Below are 19,500 nucleotides of genomic sequence, written 5' to 3'. Positions count from 1 at the left end.
CCTACGTGTGTGCAAGTCATCATGCAACATGTGGTCTCGGACCGACTGAAGCAGAAACAACCACAGAAGCATTAACGTGGATGGTTAACGCCTCAGGTTTGTAGCTGAGACGTTGCGCGTGTTGCAAAGCAATTCACCGCCAGAACACTATGCGGAGTAACGTTTGTTGTTGAAGACGGCCTTAGAGACGCCTTCTTTGTGTGTGGCAGTCGTCGTCTACTGTTTATTTACATCGCCACTGTGGCTCCTCATAACATTTTCTGTTGGACAATTCGGCCAGTCAGTGACGGGTTGTACAAGTGGTCATGCTTTCGGATCTCTTCTGCCAAACGCTCTTCTATTGGGTCCATATTCGTTCTTCTAAATCTTCGTGGTTTCTGCCGGTATTATGGGGCATACACCGGAAATGCGACTCCTGAAAGGACGTAGTTAGCAGACCAATCACAGCCTTGAAGGCTGCGTGAGGCTTGCGGAGCTTTGCCGTATAGTTAGAAAAATTGGACAACGCACGCAAGAAGGGGTTGATAAGCACGTAGCGCTTGCGGGCCCCTGAAAACGCAGAAGCATGCGCCGGCCTTTAGCTACACGATGGTGTTTCCGAGGGTCCATGAAGATATCACACAGTTCGTAGATCGTGTATCAGAGGACATTTCAGCACACTTCACCCACCCTCAATCAGCAGAGTGGTGATAATGGGTGAATTGTCATTTTTCAGTGAAATATCCGTTGACTCCTTCTGGTTTTCATGTGGAGAAAAATCAAAGTCTATCAATTCGTCGAATTCTTGAAACACAAGTGAACATTGGATATTACCCATGATCCTCTGCTTCCTTAACCAGAAGAGCTTCAGTAGCAAATCCACCAAACTCTGTTAAGAAGAATTCTTCATGTTTTTAAAGTTTTCTGCTCAATATTGGAGATAAACTCTGTTTTTTTAATAACTTATAAGTCTTCTTAACTGATCTACAGTTCAGTGATGACAGTGCAGTGATAATAAAGTTGAAAGAATTTCAATCATTAGAGTTCAGACCTGCGCCAAGGCCCAACAGCTGGCTTATGAAATCACATTCAAATTCTCTAGATCCAGATGTTTACTTGGATCTGCACCAAATTGAACAGGCTCATGACTATTAGTCTCTTTAACATATCTGATTTTTTACTTCATCAAGATCCTCGAATTATTCTCTGAGTAATCAAAGAAAGTGTTGGAAAACAACCTCGATCACAAATCTAGTAAAAAACAATCACATCTTCCAGGAAGTTCCTTGGTCATGTGTCCAGCAGCCAGCAACATAATAATAACAAAACCGGACAATGCAGATAAAACGTGAATTAGACAAAGGAGCGTTTTGTTATTATGGTTTTCATGAGAATGGGATGGACAGAAAAACTACAGCTGTCAGTCCTGTGCATGATGGAAAGCTTTGGGGAGGAGGTCTCCATAGGATCCCACGTCTCCATTGAGCTGTGGCATGAAGGAGGCACCAGGAGGAGCGAGATAAAAGAGTGAACGACTGGAGAGGACAACTTTGAGCAGTCGGCAGCTTCTCCTCTGACGATGGAGACTCCGGAGGGAGCCGAACTCTGCTTCCCACGACTCAACAACTCCTGCAGGAAGCCCAGCCACCCTCACACCCAGGCCATGTTGATCTACGTCCTGCTCTCCTCCATCTCCATCATCACCGTGGCTCTTAACCTGCTCGTCATCATCTCCATCTCCCACTTCAGGCAGATACGATCCTCCCACACGTTGTATTTTAAACACAGGTTCACAGATGTTGTCCCACCTGCACATTAGAGTTCTTATTTACTGTGTATAATAACTGCTTTCTTTCATTTACACTCATGCTGGTGTACCTAAGGAGATGACTTGTGTGTATTACAGTACAGTGATGGTCTTCTTCTTCTCCAGGCAGCTCCACACTCCCACCAACCTCCTCCTCCTCTCCCTGGCCATCTCAGACCTCTTCGTTGGCGTCCTGCTGATGCCGGTTGAAATCATCTATGTGGAGAAATGCTGGTTTCTGGGTGACATTGTGTGCACGCTGTATTACGTCCTCGACTACATGATCACCTCGGCCTCGGTGGCCACCATGGTGCTGATATCGTTTGACCGCTACATCGCCATCTGTGACCCTCTGCGTTACCCCACCAGAGTGACCAAGAGACGGGCACAAGTGTGCGTTTGCCTCTGTTGGGTTTGCTCTGTTTTCTACAGGATTCTGCTGATGAACGATCACCTGCAGCAACCAGGCAGGTCCTGCTCCTGCTCAGGCGAGTGTGTCGTCGTCATCAGTTACATCGCGGGAGTCGTTGACCTCGTCTTCACCTTCATCCTCCCCATCGCTGTCATCATAGTTCTGTATCTGAGGGTGTTTGTGGTGGCTCTGGCTCAGGCTCGAGCCATCAGGTCTCAAGTTGTGGCAGCTCAGCGCTCAGGGACTGTGACCGTGAAGAAGGCAGAGATGAAAGCAGCCGGGACTCTGGGTATCGTGGTCGTTGTGTTTTTGATTTGTTTCTGTCCGTACTATTTGCCCACTCTGGCAGGTGAAGACACGTCCGTCGATGCCTCGTCCGCAGCTGTCGAGATCTGGCTGGCACATTTTAACTCCTGTCTGAACCCGGTCATCTACGCCTTCTTCTACCCCTGGTTCAGAAAATGTATTAAACTCATTCTCACACTGAAGATACTGAAACCCGGCTCCAGAGATATTAAATTACTGTAGCGACACACAGAGTCTTGAAACTAACATGCAAATAGGTTATAATGTTCTTAAGCACAAATCTCTGCTCATTGTGGTTCTGTATATGTGTATAAACCTTTTCATTAATGTTTGTCTTATGTTTAATTTAAAGTCAGAATCGGGTTTTATGCCATACAGGTTTACACATACAAGGAATTTGCTGTGGTGTAATTGAGCAAGTATAATTGTGACAAATATAAATGATCTATGAGTCCACATGTCTTATAGTTTGTAATTGATATAGTTTGTTAATAATCATTGAAACATGTTATAAAAATAAATAAAAATGATTCTAACTAATAAATGCTTTTCATTTAAGGGTATTTTATCATATATTTCTTCCTAGATTGAAGCCACTGGCATTAGAGGCAATACTTCAGAGTACAGTCAAACTTTTTTACTGCATCACAAGCACAGTCATAAAGCGACTTGCTTTCGTTGATTGTGAAAGTAGATGAATGTCCATTTTGTTCCTAATTATTTACATTAAAAATTGAATATAGAGACAGAAGATTCATAAAGTACTGGAATGAAAAGCAGAAACAGTTACAGTCAATACAAATTGACACAGCACAGAAATACAGGGAGATTTTTTTCCTCATTCATGGTTAAGTATTATGTTTTGCATATAACAGATCAGAGTTGACGTCTCAGAAACATTATGTTTGCTTCAGGTCCGGTCCAGGGTGCTTTTATTTTTACTTTTCAAAACTGAACATTAAAGATCCAGTGTTTAGGATTCAGGGGACTCTATCAGCAGGAAATGAAAATGAGGTCTGATATTGTTATTAATGTATAATCCCATGGAACTACGAGTGATTGTGTTTTCGTTACCTTAGAACCAGTCTTTAATATCCACGCTAGGAGTGGGTCCTCTTCACCATGTTTCTATAGAGGCCTAGAAGGGACAAACCAGGCCCTGGCTCCAGAGAGGAGCTTTAGATGTTTTACACTGTGGGTCCTCTGGAAGGGAGGTGAGGGGTTTTCAGCTGGTTGCATTATGAAACTTCACCACTAGATGTCGATCTTGTATCAGTGTAGTCACAACGACGCCATGTCCCCTGCACGTGATGTAAACAACACTGTCAAACCGGCTCGTGCTTCAAGTGACGTCACTCCCATAGTTTCCTGCCTCCTGCAGCAACAATTAATCAGAATCAGAATCAGAATTCTTTTTATTGCCATGTATATTTGCACATACAGGAAATTGCCTTGGTGTGGTTGGTGCACTGTACAAACAACAATATAAAAACAACAATATAGAACAACAATATATACAGTAAGAGAGTTATGGGCACGTGCGGTTCTAAGGTGCAGAGATTGGTGATAGTGCCAATAATAAATAGTTATAAATTATGTGCGGGGGGAGGTCCAGCAGAGTCAGTGTGATGCAGGGGGCTTGTTTTTTAGCCCCACTGCCATAGGGAAAAAACTGTTTTTTGTGATGCAAGGTTTTCGTCCTGATGGCCCAGAACCTTTTTCCAGATGGGAGTCTCCAAAAGGATAATTTGATCCAAAAGGATCAAATTCTAGCAGGTAATCTGTTACGTTAATCTAGAAAAATTATGCTATATGAAACTGGGCCTTCACTCTGATCTCAGCTACAAACCTGTACAAACGATTCAGATTCCGTTGTGGGGGAAAGAATGAATCATGTTAACGCCTCAAAACTGCTTCTGTGGTTGTTTCTGCTTCAGTCGGTCCGAGACCACATGTTGCATGATGACTTGCACACACGTAGGCATCTAAAAGGTTCCACAATACCCGCCTCACTATTACGTCTGTTAAAGAGACGTCTGTTAAGCTGTTGTATTGTATTTGCTAGGCTGATATCACAAGAGGTTGGTTTAGGTCAGGGGTTTCCAAACTACGGCCCGCGGGCCATCTGCGGCCCGCCATCCATTTTAAATTGGCCGGCCTCAAAAACAAAAAAATTAATAAATAAATAAAATTAAAAAAATATATATATATATAATATACTTTTTTTTTAAACTAACAATTTAGTAGCACTTTAATGGCACTTAATTATAGCACTTTGTAGTTTTGCTCTATTTTTGAAGAAATTGTACTTTCTTGATTCTTGTTGTTCTGGGTTTGTACCCTTGAATGCACTTATTGTAAGTCGCTTTGGACATTTAACATTACCACATAGCAAAATAGTTTTGGCTCAGATTTGACCTATGTCCCACGCAACCCACATTCAGACCACTGTTACGAGTTCCCCTGCCCCACACCGCAGGGGAGGTGGCGGCGTGAGTGGCCAAGACCTTCATATTTTTTAGTATATGTGACCCTCGGGATAAAAAGTTTGGACACCCCTGGTTTAGGTCGATTACTTTGTGATTTGGGCCAATGGGTCATGTCAGGTTCATGTTGATGTGTAGTGGTTGAAGTGAAACTCCAAACTTTACTTGTTTACTATGAACTGTTGGTGAACAGAGCATTAGTTGCATCATGTGTTGATCGTGTGTTGATGTTGACTTTGTGTTGTGCTGCAGTGACACCTCTGATTGCAGTCCTGTCACTATGGGACGCTAATGAAAGCAGGTGTGAAACTGTTCTCATCCACAGAGGATCAGCTGATGGGTCACACCGAGCACTGCAGGGATTTATTAACACAATGTGTGTCTGTGTGTGTGTGTGTGTGTGTGTGTGTGTGTGTGTGTGTGTGTTTGGTAAAACTTCTGTTTAACTTGAATTTGACTAATAAAACATTTTACAACTATACAGAAATTAGGGACAATAACTGAAATGTCACTAAAGTTCATTCCTCCACCGAGGTCCACCAGTTCCCTCATGGACCTGCATTTAAATCTGCTAGATTCAAATTATATTCATCAAAATCCATGAATTGTCAAACTTTGAACATTTCAAAAGCATGAAATAGACAAAACATACTACTACTTGGGGCCACCTTTGGTTGACATGCAGTATTTCCATGGTTCACTTGTGGCCAAGATCTGGGTTAGGGTTAGGTTTAGGTATAGGGTTAGGGTTAGGGATAGGCTAACCCTAACCCTTGCGTGGGACGTAGGTCAAATCTGAGCCAAAACTATTTTGCTATGTGGTAATGTTAAAGAAAAATACTGGATCCACAGCAAACTGTTACGAGTTCTCTCTTGACCTATTGAGTAGTTTTGACCGGGTCATTGAGTAGTAGCACCAGCCTCCTCACAAATGGACACACAACCAATGGAAAGGGATGACAACATAACAGAAAACACAACTCATTATATTCCACTGATGCTTTTTATTGATTATACACTTTCATAATAAAGGTAAATGAACCTGACTTTCATTCTAACCAGGTTGAAGTTCTGCTTCGATTTCAAAATCATACCGAAGCTCTACAGGAGGATCGACCCTAACTCTAACCCACATGGTGGCGCTGTCACCAGCCACATCTTTATAAAACCTTATAGCCCACTCTTCATAGTCTGTATAGTGTGTAGAGCCCTAAGGAAGCCCCGCTCACACATTCAGCTGAGGATATATAACATACCTCTGCTGCAGAAAATCATTTACACCCCGACAGGAAAAACAACCCAGAAACCCCGGAATCAAGACCCAACGTATTCAAAGCGTAGAGAGGATCAGCATTGACATCTGGTTGCTTCATGTTAAATTATGTATGAATATTTCATGTGCCATTACAGATCTGTAGAAAGATCAATGACTCTTCCTGAGCTTCAGCCGTTCTGAGCATCCATGGAAACCTGAGAAAATAACCAAACCCAAGTTATGGTCAGTCATTGATCTTGAAATTGTCCAGATGTATCTTCTACAAACTGCGATGGGAAATTAAAAATATGGGAAGAATTTGTTTCTATTTCAGCCAACACATAAGGGTGACCCCACCCCCTACATCCGTCAGCAGGGGAATTGCACTTACTCAATAAGTCCAGGCCAGTTTGATGAGGGCAGGGTTTTCATCCTCATACTTTGACATGATGGACCTGCGTCTTCTGTCACCCGGGCCACATCTCTGAGGAAATCAAATGACAGAAGTTCAGTTTTAAGGGTGTTACGAAAATTCAAAAAATCGACACATACAACTTTATATATCTTAATATGATCTATTCAGGAGCTGTGGACCTACCGGGATGCAGTGAACGTGTTGAAGGAGAAACTGTTGGATGTTCCCTGTCCGTTGTTCTTCACCTCCACCGTGGAGTCAGCGGGGTTAGGGCAGCTCAAACAGACAGAAGAGCAGACATGAAGGGGGTATGATCCCTACGAGCATCTTTGTGTGTCTCAGCCATAGACTATTTAAAGATAGATGAAATAACAGCTCTAAAAAAAACTCAAACATTGGGCTGAGGTCAGGTTTGTGCCAGAAAAACAGAATCTCTGTTGGGTTCAGGTAAAACTCGGTTAGTTTCCTCTGAGACCGGGTCGTGATTGGTGGAGCTCATGTATCAGTGAGTCCTTGATCCCGCTCCACAATCACTGGGATCTGGGATATTTTTGGCTTCATGTTTGCACAGTGGGAGGAGATGGAGACTAGCGTCATGCAGTCTGTGATCTCACCCTTTGATGATGAGGTCATATCTCAGGCTTCCGTTCGGGCTGGGCTGGTCGGTCGCCCAGCAGGAGTCCGTCAGCACAGCAACCATTTTGTCATCCAGCCCATCCGCGTTCAGCTCCACCCACAACTGCTCGTCCAATTGAATTTCAGTACGTTGTTGTAAGGCTTCCTTGGAGCTAGGGTCCTTGTAGGCCTTCATGGTGAGATTGTAAATCCATCGTCCAGAAGTGATCTGTTGGGTGACGGAGCTGGAAGGCAAAGACAGAGTTCAGTTCAGTCTACCGCTCTTAAAAAGTGGCCTAAGCTCAGTTTTTGGTTCTCAAAGGCGTCGCCTCTGGAACCGTTCACCCAGCACACACCTGTCTTTGAGTGTGAAGGTAAAGGTCCTGATGTCCGGCTGATCGTAAAGACATGAGAAGTCCAGATGAACCGAGTCCTGACGGTTGATAATGCCGTACATGGAGCTGTTCCGGCTCACGATGGTGTTCTTGTAGAGGATTTGGCTGTTGTTTGCCTGTGGAGACAAACATTGTTACTGTACCTTCATTTAAACATTTAAGGCTGCAGTAGATACCTAATGTTCTCCTGAGAGGAACCCACCAGGATCACTGCTCCACAGGTTTTGGTCCTGTCAAAGCCGAACGTCACCATGTGGGTCTCATTGTCCATTTCACCTTTGCAGGCCTCGTCATTGAGATGTAAGACAGAGAAGTCGATGCCTTTGTTCTCCAAGAGACATTTAGCCATAGTCAGCTTAGCAGCGTTCTGCTCGAAGACCATTGGCTCTCCTGACATCATATAAAGATCAGTTAGCTTTTGTCCAAATAGCAGGAAGGAGGAACAAGCAGATGTTAATTATATGTTGAATAAAATATTTTCTGGGGCTGACACACGGGCACTTTCCAGAGTTTATATCATGTCTCTTTAGCATTACTTCTTAATGTTATTACATGCACGAAAAAGATTGTTAACATTTATATTTATATCATGTTTGGAATTATTTGGTGCCAAATCTCTTCATTGGGCCAAAGGAATTGAACATGCAAGCCAATGAAACACATAGGGCCTCATTAGGAGGACCACGTGACACATCATCTATTCAGATCCTCTAATTTCTAAAGTGAGGTCTATGGATATTCCAGTTATTCCATAAATCTGAGAAAAATGATAAAAAGAGCTGTGACTCTCTTGAGTCCAAGCCGACTCACCAAAGGAGCCGGTTGAGTTGTACTTGGAGGCGAACATGGCCCGGCAGACGCAGCCGGTTCCCCCGTTGTTCTTCTGCCCACAGAACTCGTGATCACTGCAGAACGTGTCCTGACAGAAGCCCTGATAGAAAGCAGCTGTAAACACACACAGACACACACAGGTGTTGATCTCAGACAATGATCAGTCTCACAGAAGGTTCACAATGTCAGTGAATGTATTTGAGTCTGATTAGACAAAGAAGGCCTGTAACGTGTAATGTTTCAGTTTCAGTGCTGAGATTTGCAACTGGAAGATGGACCCTGTCTTAATGTTGAAGTAGAGATAAATATTCTTATTTTAAACCATAAAACAGAAGCTACTGAGTCACAGCCTTACAGCATCGGGTCTCTGACTTCCATTCCTCCACTGTGATGTTGGAGAGGCTGCAGGTTCTGGCGTACGCCTCCAGGAAGTGGCATTTGAGACCATCCCCTTCAGGGTATTTACACAGCGTTTGTGTGCAGGCAGCAATGAATGGTTCTGGGTCATGTTGCATGCTGCAAGCAGTAAAGGGAGCCTGCTTCAGGAGGTTACACCTGTTCCTGTATTGCAGAGGAGAAAGAATAATTACTTTTCAATGTTACAAAGTGCTTTAAAAGTTAAAAAAAGGTCAAATATGACAGGACAGAGGCAAATAGAATCAGTCAATATTACAAAATTAAAATCAATAATACTCCCATTAATAATTTAGACCGTTCCTATGGCACAAGACAAACATCTATCCGTTTGTCTCCAATGACAGTTGATAGAACTTCCTGGTGGAAATGTAAACCTTCACTTCAGACACAGGTTTCGGTCGTGATCCTCAGATCTTGATCAATGAGGCTCTTTCTAGAATCAACCCACCTGTCTTTCATGTCATCAATCTAGCAAATCTGAATTTAAGCAAAGCTGGTGAGGATAAATACACGAAGTTGGAGCTGACTGGCTAACTGTAGGTAGAGAAAGTGTAGTAACTTGCATTCAAGCTAAAATACTGCTAATGCTAATACTATACTCTTGTTTTCACGACGTTGTGGATAGAGAAACCTCCAGTTCGTCTAATTCCAGGATTCAGTACAACTTGGTTCAGTTTGCATTTACCAGTCAGTTGAGGCTTTGCAGTTGATAGTCGGGTCCGCAGCCTCGTTATACTGCTTGTCACAGCTGTGGGGCAATAAGCAGCGTGAGATCAGTTCATTTTATCAGAGCTACAACTCGGCTGGTGTGGGACGTTGTGTTCGAGGTCTCACCCGCTGACACTGTGTGTGGAGACTTTCTCTTCCCTCACAGTCCGACTGGAGTTTCCACAGAACCCGTGAGCGTCTTGTCCATTTGGCCCTGACCAGTTTCAGAAAGGGAAACGTGACGGATCAATGAACTTTGCAAGTGGAGCAAAACGAAGGCTTCAAATAGTGACGAGCAGATCAATATCGAACGTAATGATTCTTGCATTAGCGTCTCATATTAGATCATCTTCAATATTTGATATGTACCATTTAACAGCCTTGTGTTTAGCATGTGACTCAGTTATTAACAAAGAATAGTTTCAAGAAAAATTGCTGATGGTGGTTGTGATCAAATAAACCCATCAATCAGCACTTATTGTCCACTTTTATGCAGATGACGCCATTTTATTTGTTCCACAGATCAAAGTACTCATATCACTCTCTACAACGTCATACAAATATGATTCTTGTTGGGTTTGTGGTGCCTGATCAGTGCAGATGAATTTGACTCCATACTTCACCCCCAACATGGCACCTTCAGCCTTATTACTAAGAATCAAGAATTAACATTGTACCTGTCAAGTGGATGTGAGTGATGGAGCCATCGAAGTGGACAGAAACTGTGAAGTTGGAGGCTGACATCTTAGCCGTCACTCCAGTCTGGTCCTTGGTGAGCTCCCACCCATGGACCACCATCGCTGTGGTGTTGAGTCTGAGCTCTCTGGTGTCAAGCTTCATCACAGCAGTGGAGCAACGAGTCAGACAAAAAGACCACTTGCAAAATGATGAATCCAATTTGAACTTTTGTCATAGTTAGCATGGTTTTCATGATCAAAGAAAGAAACAAGCATCACAAACATCTGTCTACTGATTCCAGAAATCTCTCGAATATCTAGAGAACCGTTCATCTTATGTCCAATTCAGTCATACGATTCAATATTAATTAATAAACTCTAGCGCTCTGTATCAACGGTGTCGATCAAGACAACAGCAACATCCGCAGATTCTCAAGTTCAGGGTTCTTTCACCAAACTTTGAATAAACAGGTGAACAGCTCTTTGTGCAGCAGCGGGTTCTATGGAGCGTGACTCACCAGAGCTCGACTCCCTTGTTCCAGAGAGATTTGAGCTCCCGCCGTGTCCAGCTGCAGGATCACACGTTTCAAAAAGCTGACATCTTTCCGGCGTCTCTCCTGGAAGACGCCCACCACCTGGAAGCCGGGGATGGATGTGGACTTGAACAGAGTGTAGCCACAGCGGTCAGGGACAGCTTGGACCTGCCCAGCGAAACCGACGACCGTGGAGCCGATCACGGTGCACACGTTGTTTGAGATGATGCAGCTGATGGAGAAGGAGGAGCATATTCATACTGAACAAAACACCATCAGTGTTTGGGAACGACTGAAACTCATGAAGAACTTATGGAATTTGATGTTACCTGCCATTTCCATTGCAGGGCTCCATGGGACCACAGACACTGACAGCAGCAACTCCACTCGCATCACAGGAAACAGTGGAGCAGCTGCTTGGGTCTCGAACTGTCGTGTTTGTCTTATAAACAACGCCTAGAAGTCAGGAAAACTATAATTATGTGGTTTAAAAAATCAATAAAGTCTCAAGAAAGCATCATGGGGATTTAGAACATTTGTTTTTTGCTTCTAGGTCAAAAAATGGATTTTATTAAACATTTTGTTTACTCACCAGAGTGTCTACAACCGCTTATGTCTGTGAAGAGACCTGATCTTGTTTGATTTGTAGGAAATCTCTGTTTAAAGACTGTGAGGCCATTGACCTGCACGTCTGCTTCCTGGAAAGTGCCAAAAAAACAAATGTGTCGTAATCGTCCAAGAATTCGACAGATATATCGTTAATAAATCGGGATTTAAACATAAGACTCAACACAACCAACAGAACAATGACCAACTCATACCCGTCATACTCTCCTGATTAATTTACTCACGAGATGAGAAGCAGTGTATCCAGGAAACGTCTTGATTCCCAGAACCGCTTGTGGCTCAAAATTGCCAAGTTGAATTGTTTGAACCTGAGAAGAGAATTTGGACAAAACACAGGAAAGAAATGTTTTTAAAATCAGAAGAGCTGAAAACAACACAGGTCAGAACAAGTCCCAGTCTGATTCTCACCGGCGCTTGTGTACTGTCATTTAATGTAATCACATTGAAACATTTCCCAGCGTGTTTCAGGTTCTGCAACATGTTATGGAGCCCAGATCCAGTTGTGATATCCTGGTGGTTTATGTCGAGGGTTCCTCTGTCAGCCGCTCCTGCAGATATCAGAATGCAGTCGTTCTTGATTCCAGATTCGTACTGGCCATTGGAGCAAACAGTAAATATGCTGTCGTTGAAGCTCACCTGTTGGACCGGAGAAGACACAACATCGATAAGAACATGTCAGCTTGTAAACATTTGATTATTTAGTTATAAACGTAATTGGTAGGTTGATTAAAACACATTGACTGTTTATTACTCACATATATTTTGTCATATTTCTGTCCGAAGTAGGTGATGGGGCACGACGTGATGTTCAGTTCAGCTGAACCGGTAAAGATCTGTGTCTGGGTCTGGGTCTGGTTCTGGGTCTGGGTCTGGGTTGTTGCCGTACCTGAAGATATTGAGACAAGTGATTTTTAATTGGATCTGTTGTTACATTAAGAGTAAACTTAGATCTCAGGAGACAATTTGTCGAGGTTTATGTTTTGTTTAATGATTTAAGAAAAATAAAAGAAAAGGTCATATTTTCAAAGTAAAAGTCTGACCTCTTGTAGCTACATTACTCTGAAAGATGAGTCTCAATTCAGAGGCTGCGTCCTTCAGAGCTTCCATTTGAAAGCTGATTCCGTCACAGTGGCGCAAAGAGACTTTCTCATTGCTGAGCTATTTCAAATTCGTCCTTTCATCCCAGAGAATCAAAGCAGCCAAAGGTTGGACGCATCCTATAGCCCAACTTATCCCAGGATTCAAGTTCTTCAGGAGGTTTCTAATTTTATTGGGGATTTTAGGATCATCTTCATGAAAAGATTATATAATTTTAATATTAATTCTGGTAGAACATCACATAACACTTTTCTACTTCGTTAATTTGTCACTCATCTGTAGGAGGCTTACCAACGACATCTTGTCAGTGTGAATGAAGTGAGTGGTTGCGTGTGAGTTGTGTAACCTCTCACCTGCGAGCACACTGAGTGCAGCCAGGTGTAATATGTTGAGCATGCTGGCGGCCGATCGGGATCTGAAACACAGTTACACACACTTGTAAAGTCTCCGTTACACTTTTTCCAAACTGAAAATTGTGCAAAAGTATAAAATGGACGTATTTAAATTGTGTTGTTTTTCATTTTCTCTTCTTCCCCCAAATCATGAATAAAAGCATTTTTGAAATCTTTGAAGTGTTTCACCTGAAAGCTCCTGAGGCAATAGATGCTTTTCCACTGAAGTAAATCCAATCACTCTTGTTTCAGCTTTAATGATCATTTGCATCACAGCAGCGGTCTAACATTTAACTGCTTATCGGCCGTCACTGTCCCATGTTCCATTCTCAACTGGTACATTCAAACTGAATTCAACACGTTTGCATTTATACTTTTCTAAAGTGATTCTCAACTTCTTTATTTGATGAATTCAGTCGGAGAGACCAAGAGGGGAACAACTCACATGGGAACTAAACATTCAGCCATCGAGCCTCCAACTAAATGACATTAACACTGTTAACACAATCTATGGGACCATCCAAAAAGATATCAATATATACATTTTTCCATTTAAAAAAAAAAAGAAAAACGATCCAAACGTAAGAATGAACCTCGTAGCTACAGAGTTTCTACAAACAAAAGCACAAGGTGCGAGTTACCTTTGTATTAAAATATTTTTCTGAAAGATTAAAGATTAATATATATATAAACAAACCCGGAAAACTGCTTCACAAATAACATTATTATTATTGTTATGGTTAACAATAATTATTCATTTATATTCCAAAAATCTTAAAAAAAAATGTGTAAATATAAAAAGTAAGCTGTTTTAAAAGTAATTATTACTCATATAAACTGGCAGGAGGAGAAGTTTCCAGGTTGTTCTTACCGTGGTAGGAACTGAAGTGCAGCAGCTTTGTGTTGGAGGAGAAGTTTCACTTTCGGACCGATTGGCTCTGTCGTCCGTCTGTGTGGACGACTCAGGTCTCTGTCTCACACTGTCTCTGTCCACTTGTTTTATCCTCAGCCCAGTGAGCACGTTCTCTTTCTGGTCCTTGTGACTAAACTGGCTTCTGTCATGTAACATTCCAGCTTCTAAACACTCTGTAATTAACTGAGGGTTAGAGATGGAGACTGTGATGACAACCTGACAGAGTTCAGGTGTCAAGCTCATCAACGCCAACATTCAAAGATTCCTCCTGAAGGAGCACAGAGACTTAATGAGCCTGTGCTCCAACTATTCATCAGTAACATGATTCAACACATATTCAAACAGTGTTATGACTCAAACTACACGTTTTACAGTGCTGTGGATACTTTTCTATTGTAAACGGCCCAGATTGGTCTGTAAACATTTTAATATCTATTCCACGTATATCCTGAGTGTCTTTGAAGTGTCGGCGGAACCCAGAGAACAACTATAAGAATCTATATTAAGCTCTATAACACATACTATATACAACCGGTTGGACAGGCTCGCTTTTTTTTTAACTGTTGTACAAGAAACACGAAAAGCATCCAGAAGCTGAAATGATGAATTGCTGGTCTGGAATGTACCGGGGCAGGAAAGAGGTTGACGGGTTTATTGTTCAGATATGTTTCTTCAGATTTAGCTCCAGGGAAGAAGACGGAGGAATGACAAATTCAGGTTTGTCCAACCGACCACAAAGTGCAAAAAGTTAACGCTTTACATAACATCACACAAACACACACATGCAGACACGCACATAAACTCCAAGATGTGTGTAAATCCTGACCGGTGACATGTGTTGGTAGGTCTCCATGTGTGTGTCAGGGATGTGAACTGTGTTTTTTATTCAGGAGCATCCTTTGGAGAACGAGGTCTACCTGGCCCACGAAGACCACCTCTATTTATTTATTTGTTTTTCTGCTATATTCTCTGTACTGTAATAAAAATGAAATGAAGATGGACGACACATCTCAACTTCCTCCTGTTGCACATGAATAGTATAATCTGTGCAGCAGTGATGGTGGAGGAGTCGAGCCACAGCATCGAGGTCCCGCTCATATACGCACTCCGCCAGTTACGAGTTGATCTCAGCTGTCCATGACCAAGATGACAGCGTTTGTATGAAAGATATTATAGGGAAGACACATTGTCCATCTTCATTTACAATCTGTGGTTTATATAACGAGCCTAACGGGGCAATGATAAACAAACCAAGAGGAAAATCTATGTGAATCTAAAAAGATGAACGCCGAACAGTGGAGGGAGGGAGGGTGGCAAGAAGTCTGGGGAATAGATGATGCAAGAAAAACAAGAAGTGACTGAAGAAAGGAGAAGTTTGGTGGCTGCCTTGGAGAGAGAAGTGTCACCAGAGAGATGGAGGGGAGTGCGTGGTGGAGAGATAAATCAGTTCTGGGGCTGAGGAGCTTCAGTGGGCTTCTCGCTTCCTCCTCCGCTCTGGTGATGCAGACGCTCCAGGAGGCTGAACTCTGTTTCCCGCTGCTCCTCAACTCGTCCTGCAGGAAGCTGGTGCTCCCTCAGGCTGGGAGAACCATCACCTACCTCCTGCTGTCGTCCATGTCTCTGCTCACGGTGACGCTCAACCTGCTGGTCATCATCTCCATCTCACACTTCAGGTCGTCGGATGTGTTTTTGAATATTGTATTTATTTGACTCCTCACAGATTTCAGACTGCGGCGGCTGCCAGTGCGATGATAACTGATGCTGTAAATGATGTGAAGTGTTTGGTGTGTTTCCTCCCCAGGCAGCTCCACACTCCCACCAACCTCCTCCTCCTCTCTCTGGCCATCTCGGATTTCCTCATCGGCTTCCGCGTATCCTTTCAAATCGTGGTCCTCGACGGCTGCTGGCTGCTCGGTGAACACATATGTGCTTTGATAATCATTTTGGATTACATCATCACCTCTGCCTCCATAGGAACCATGGTGCTGATTTCGATCGACCGCTACGTGGCTATTTGTGACCCCATGCATTACCCGACCAAATTCACTCAGAGAAAAGTTAGAGTCTACGTGTGTTCGTGTTGGGCGGCTTCAGCTCTGACTCAGATTCTGCTGCAGAGGGACAACCTGATGGACCCGGGCAGCTCCCACTCCTGCTATGGAGAATGTGCTTTCTTTCAGGATCAAGTTTTTGGACTTGTTGATCTACTTCTGTCCTTCATCGGCCCGGTCAGCATCATCATCGTTCTGCATGTGAGGGTGTTCCTCGTGGTCGTGGCTCAGGCCCGTGCCATGCAATCCCAAATCACAGCCGTCGCTCTGGTGAAGGTCAGAGTCAAGAAATCTGAAATCAAAGCAGCCAGGATCCTCGGTGTTGTTATCGTTGTGTTTCTGATTTGTACCTGTCCATATTTTTGTGTTTCAATCATGAGCCAGGGCCAGTCCGTCAACCTTACATCTTATACCTTTCTGATGTGTCTGTTTTACTTAAACTCCAGTCTCAACCCCATGATCTATGCCTTCTTCTACCCCTGGTTCAAAAAATCCATGAAACTCATCGTTACACTGCAGATACTGAAGTCCGGCTCCTCTGACTCCAGGTTGGTGAAGAGCCTGCAGTGACGCTGAACAAATATGATGTTTTTTATGATGCTCATTTCATGCACGGGTAGATTCCAGATATATTGTAAAGAGACGAAGTTAAAAGAAATCATTTCAAAGTCAAATCTCAAAGATTAAAAAGAGTAAAAGAGGTGAAAAGATTGAAAAGGGTAAAGTAATAACTCACAGTTTAATTCACAACCAGCAATCCTCTGCATATCTGTTATATATATATATTTCTATAGAATTTAAATTGTCACTCCTTTAATATATATCATTTTATTGTATTGTATTTGACTTTTTTTACATTAAGCTCTTTTACATTGTTTTATCTGAATGTATTTCATTATTGCTCTAATTACACTGCTGAGCTGACCTGTTCTTGTCCCTCTGCACTTTCCATTGTAATGTTTAACCCTGGATTAACTTGAATATGACAAATAAAACTTGAAACTTGAAACTTGAAGAATGAATTTGTATAAAAAGTTGGACACAAGTTAAACAATAGAGACCATGTGGGTATTTGTATGCTTTCGGGGGGGTTGATAAAAACACTTTGGGTTCATTGTCTTGTCAATATTTATAAATGATCAATGAGCCCACATGTCTTATAGTTTGGGATTTATATGGTTTGTTAATAATCATTTAAACATAAAGACACGACCGTTGACAATGATGCATTAATGTAAGATACAATGATAAATAGATAAATAGCAGCTGTGATATACTGAAGTGATCGAGAACCTTCAGTTTCCTCTGCTCTCTAGTTTTGTTTCAGAAAATGTTTTTTAACTCACTTTAAAACAAGAATGTTTTTAAAACATGAATTTCAACTTGATCTCGTTGTTGAAATTCAGGAAAGAGACAGAACCAATTATGTTGTCGTTTCAACTTGAAGCCAAACAGCAAATGTTCTGTGTTATTCCTGTGTTTTAGTTATTTTTATATATAAATATGATAAACCTGTATAATGCAGTTGTGAACAGGTGAGTTATAGGGTTAGGGGTTTCTAGAACAACAACAGACCAGAACAACATTGTATAAATACATAGAGTATAACACACAGTCCTGTTCGGTGTGATGCTGTTTCAGAGTGAAATGAGGTTGACATGTGGAGAAAAAGCAAAAGAAACGAGAACAATAGTAACACAATAACTGTAAAGGTCCTGATACAAACTCACACATCCACATACAAACAGGTAAACACACGTGCACACCCACATACACACACACACAGTTCAAGACCTTTATACTGTTTCTATTAATTGACCATTTACATCCATTTGCTGGTGAAAAACAAAGTTCAGTCAATTTAGTTATTGATACTTGTCTGACAGGTGAAGAGGCAATTTGCACATAAAGCTTGACGGGATTATATGATTTTTAAATGATACTTATTATTGTGAGTTTCAATGAGGAGATCATTGAATAATTGAATAGTTTTGATCCTTTTCTTTTTATGTAGCTGTCTCAGTTCAGACTTTGACCCTAGAACACTAACGTGGGGTGTTTTTTACTCGAGCTAGTGTGGTCATGGGATTTCATAGTTGTCCTGCTCCCATCCCTTGTTTTTGGAATATGATATAAGTTGTAAATCAATCAATCAATCAAATTTTATTTGTATAGCCCATATTCACAAATTACAATTCTTCTCATAGGGCTTTAACAGGGTGTGACATCCTCTGTCCTTAACCCTCAGCAAGAGTAAGGAAAAACTACTAAAAACCCTTTTAACAGGGTAAAAATACATAGAAACCTCAGAGAGAGCCACATGTGAGGACTCGTCTCCCAGGACGGACAGAAGTGCAATAGATGCCACGTGCAGGAAAACATCATCAAGATTAAAGTCTTCAAGATTAAAGATTAAAGTCTCTAGCAGCATTTGATGAGGGTAAACATCCCGAAGGACAACCTGAACATGACATGCCAAGCAGTCCCGCTGCGATCACAGTCCATGGTCAGCAACCAGCAGGACCACGATCCACCATCCAGACCAGACGCCACTCCAGTCCTCAGTCACCATCCACCGCCACCAACTACGTGCCGCCGCCGCGGTCCTGGTCCAATGCCCGTACCCGATGCCAATGCGACACAGGGTCTGCCACCAGCACCACGATCAGCCCACAGGACACAGAATCCGCCACACTGGGTCCAATACTGCGACCCCCGGTGCGCGATCCACAAACCGCAATCCATGGTGCGGCCACAGAGGCCCTGGATCTGCGGGTGATAAAGCAAAGGGATTCCGGGGAAGGGGGATAGGGATGGAGAAGAGGAAGGAGAAGCTGGAAAAAGAAGCTCCGTGTGTCATGTGTCATAAAATAGAAAAAGTAACGTTCTGCCGCACTAATTAGCTCTAACTATAAGCTTTATCAAAAAGGAAGGTTTTGAGCCTACTTTTAAACGAAAAGATGGTATCTGCCTCCCGAACTGAAAGTGGTAGATTATTCCACAGCCGAGGGACTTGATGGCTAAAAGCTCTGGCTCCTATTCTACTTTTAGAGACTTTAGGGACGACAAGTAGGCTTAAATTCTGGGAGCGGAGTGCTCTAGCGGGTTTATAATGTACTAACAGCTTTTTAAGGTAAAAAGGCGCCATATTATTAAGGGCCTTGAAGGTGAGGAGAAGAATTTTAAATTCTATTCTAGATTTAACTGGAAGCCAGTGTAGCGATGCTAATACTGGAGAAATGTGCTCTCTTCTCTTTGTTCTCGTCAGGACACGTGCTGCGGCATTTTGGACAAGCTGTAGAGTCTTTAACGACTTACTGCTGGAGCCTGATAATAATGAATTACAATAGTCCAGTCTCGATGTAACAAAGGCGTGGACTAGTTTTTCTGCATCTTTTTGTGAAAGGACATGTCTGATTTTTGAGATATTACGCAAGTGGAAAAAAGCGATCCTAGAAATTTGTTTTAAGTGACTATTAAAGGATAAATCAGGATCGAAGATCACTCCCAAGTTCCTGACTGTTTCATTGGAAGCAAGGGCAATGTCGTCTAGCGCAGCTATATCATTAGATAATGTATCTCT

The 19,500-nt window shown here is 42.4% G+C and overlaps 3 protein-coding genes across 3 annotated transcripts; 2 read left to right on the top strand and 1 right to left on the bottom strand.

Moving 5' to 3' along the window:
- The first annotated feature begins 1,558 nt into the window (after positions 1-1,558).
- LOC128456057 (trace amine-associated receptor 13c-like) lies at positions 1,559-2,726 on the top strand. The gene is made up of 2 exons (XM_053440090.1): positions 1,559-1,728; positions 1,913-2,726. Exons 1-2 carry the CDS (start codon positions 1,559-1,561, stop codon positions 2,724-2,726), a joined length of 984 nt encoding a protein of 327 aa, XP_053296065.1.
- Positions 2,727-6,632: 3,906 nt separating this feature from the next.
- On the bottom strand, positions 6,633-14,022 carry LOC128455550 (uncharacterized). The gene is made up of 18 exons (XM_053439215.1): positions 13,883-14,022; positions 12,915-12,976; positions 12,219-12,349; positions 11,872-12,099; positions 11,688-11,771; positions 11,429-11,534; positions 11,166-11,292; positions 10,822-11,068; positions 10,304-10,460; positions 9,753-9,840; positions 9,604-9,666; positions 8,857-9,056; positions 8,481-8,615; positions 7,873-8,060; positions 7,632-7,786; positions 7,275-7,520; positions 6,844-6,936; positions 6,633-6,729 (listed from the first exon to the last, which is right to left on the bottom strand). Exons 1-18 carry the CDS (start codon positions 14,020-14,022, stop codon positions 6,633-6,635), a joined length of 2,547 nt encoding a protein of 848 aa, XP_053295190.1.
- A 1,344-nt stretch (positions 14,023-15,366) lies between these two features.
- LOC128455549 (trace amine-associated receptor 13c-like) lies at positions 15,367-16,487 on the top strand. The gene is made up of 2 exons (XM_053439214.1): positions 15,367-15,539; positions 15,668-16,487. The coding sequence occupies exons 1-2, from the start codon at positions 15,367-15,369 to the stop codon at positions 16,485-16,487; spliced, it is 993 nt and encodes a 330-aa protein (XP_053295189.1).
- The last annotated feature ends 3,013 nt before the right edge of the window (positions 16,488-19,500 follow it).

The sequence above is a fragment of the Pleuronectes platessa genome, chromosome 14 (assembly GCF_947347685.1).
Source record: "Pleuronectes platessa chromosome 14, fPlePla1.1, whole genome shotgun sequence".
NCBI lineage: Eukaryota > Metazoa > Chordata > Actinopteri > Pleuronectiformes > Pleuronectidae > Pleuronectes > Pleuronectes platessa.
This window is presented reverse-complemented; position numbering and strand designations above follow the sequence as displayed.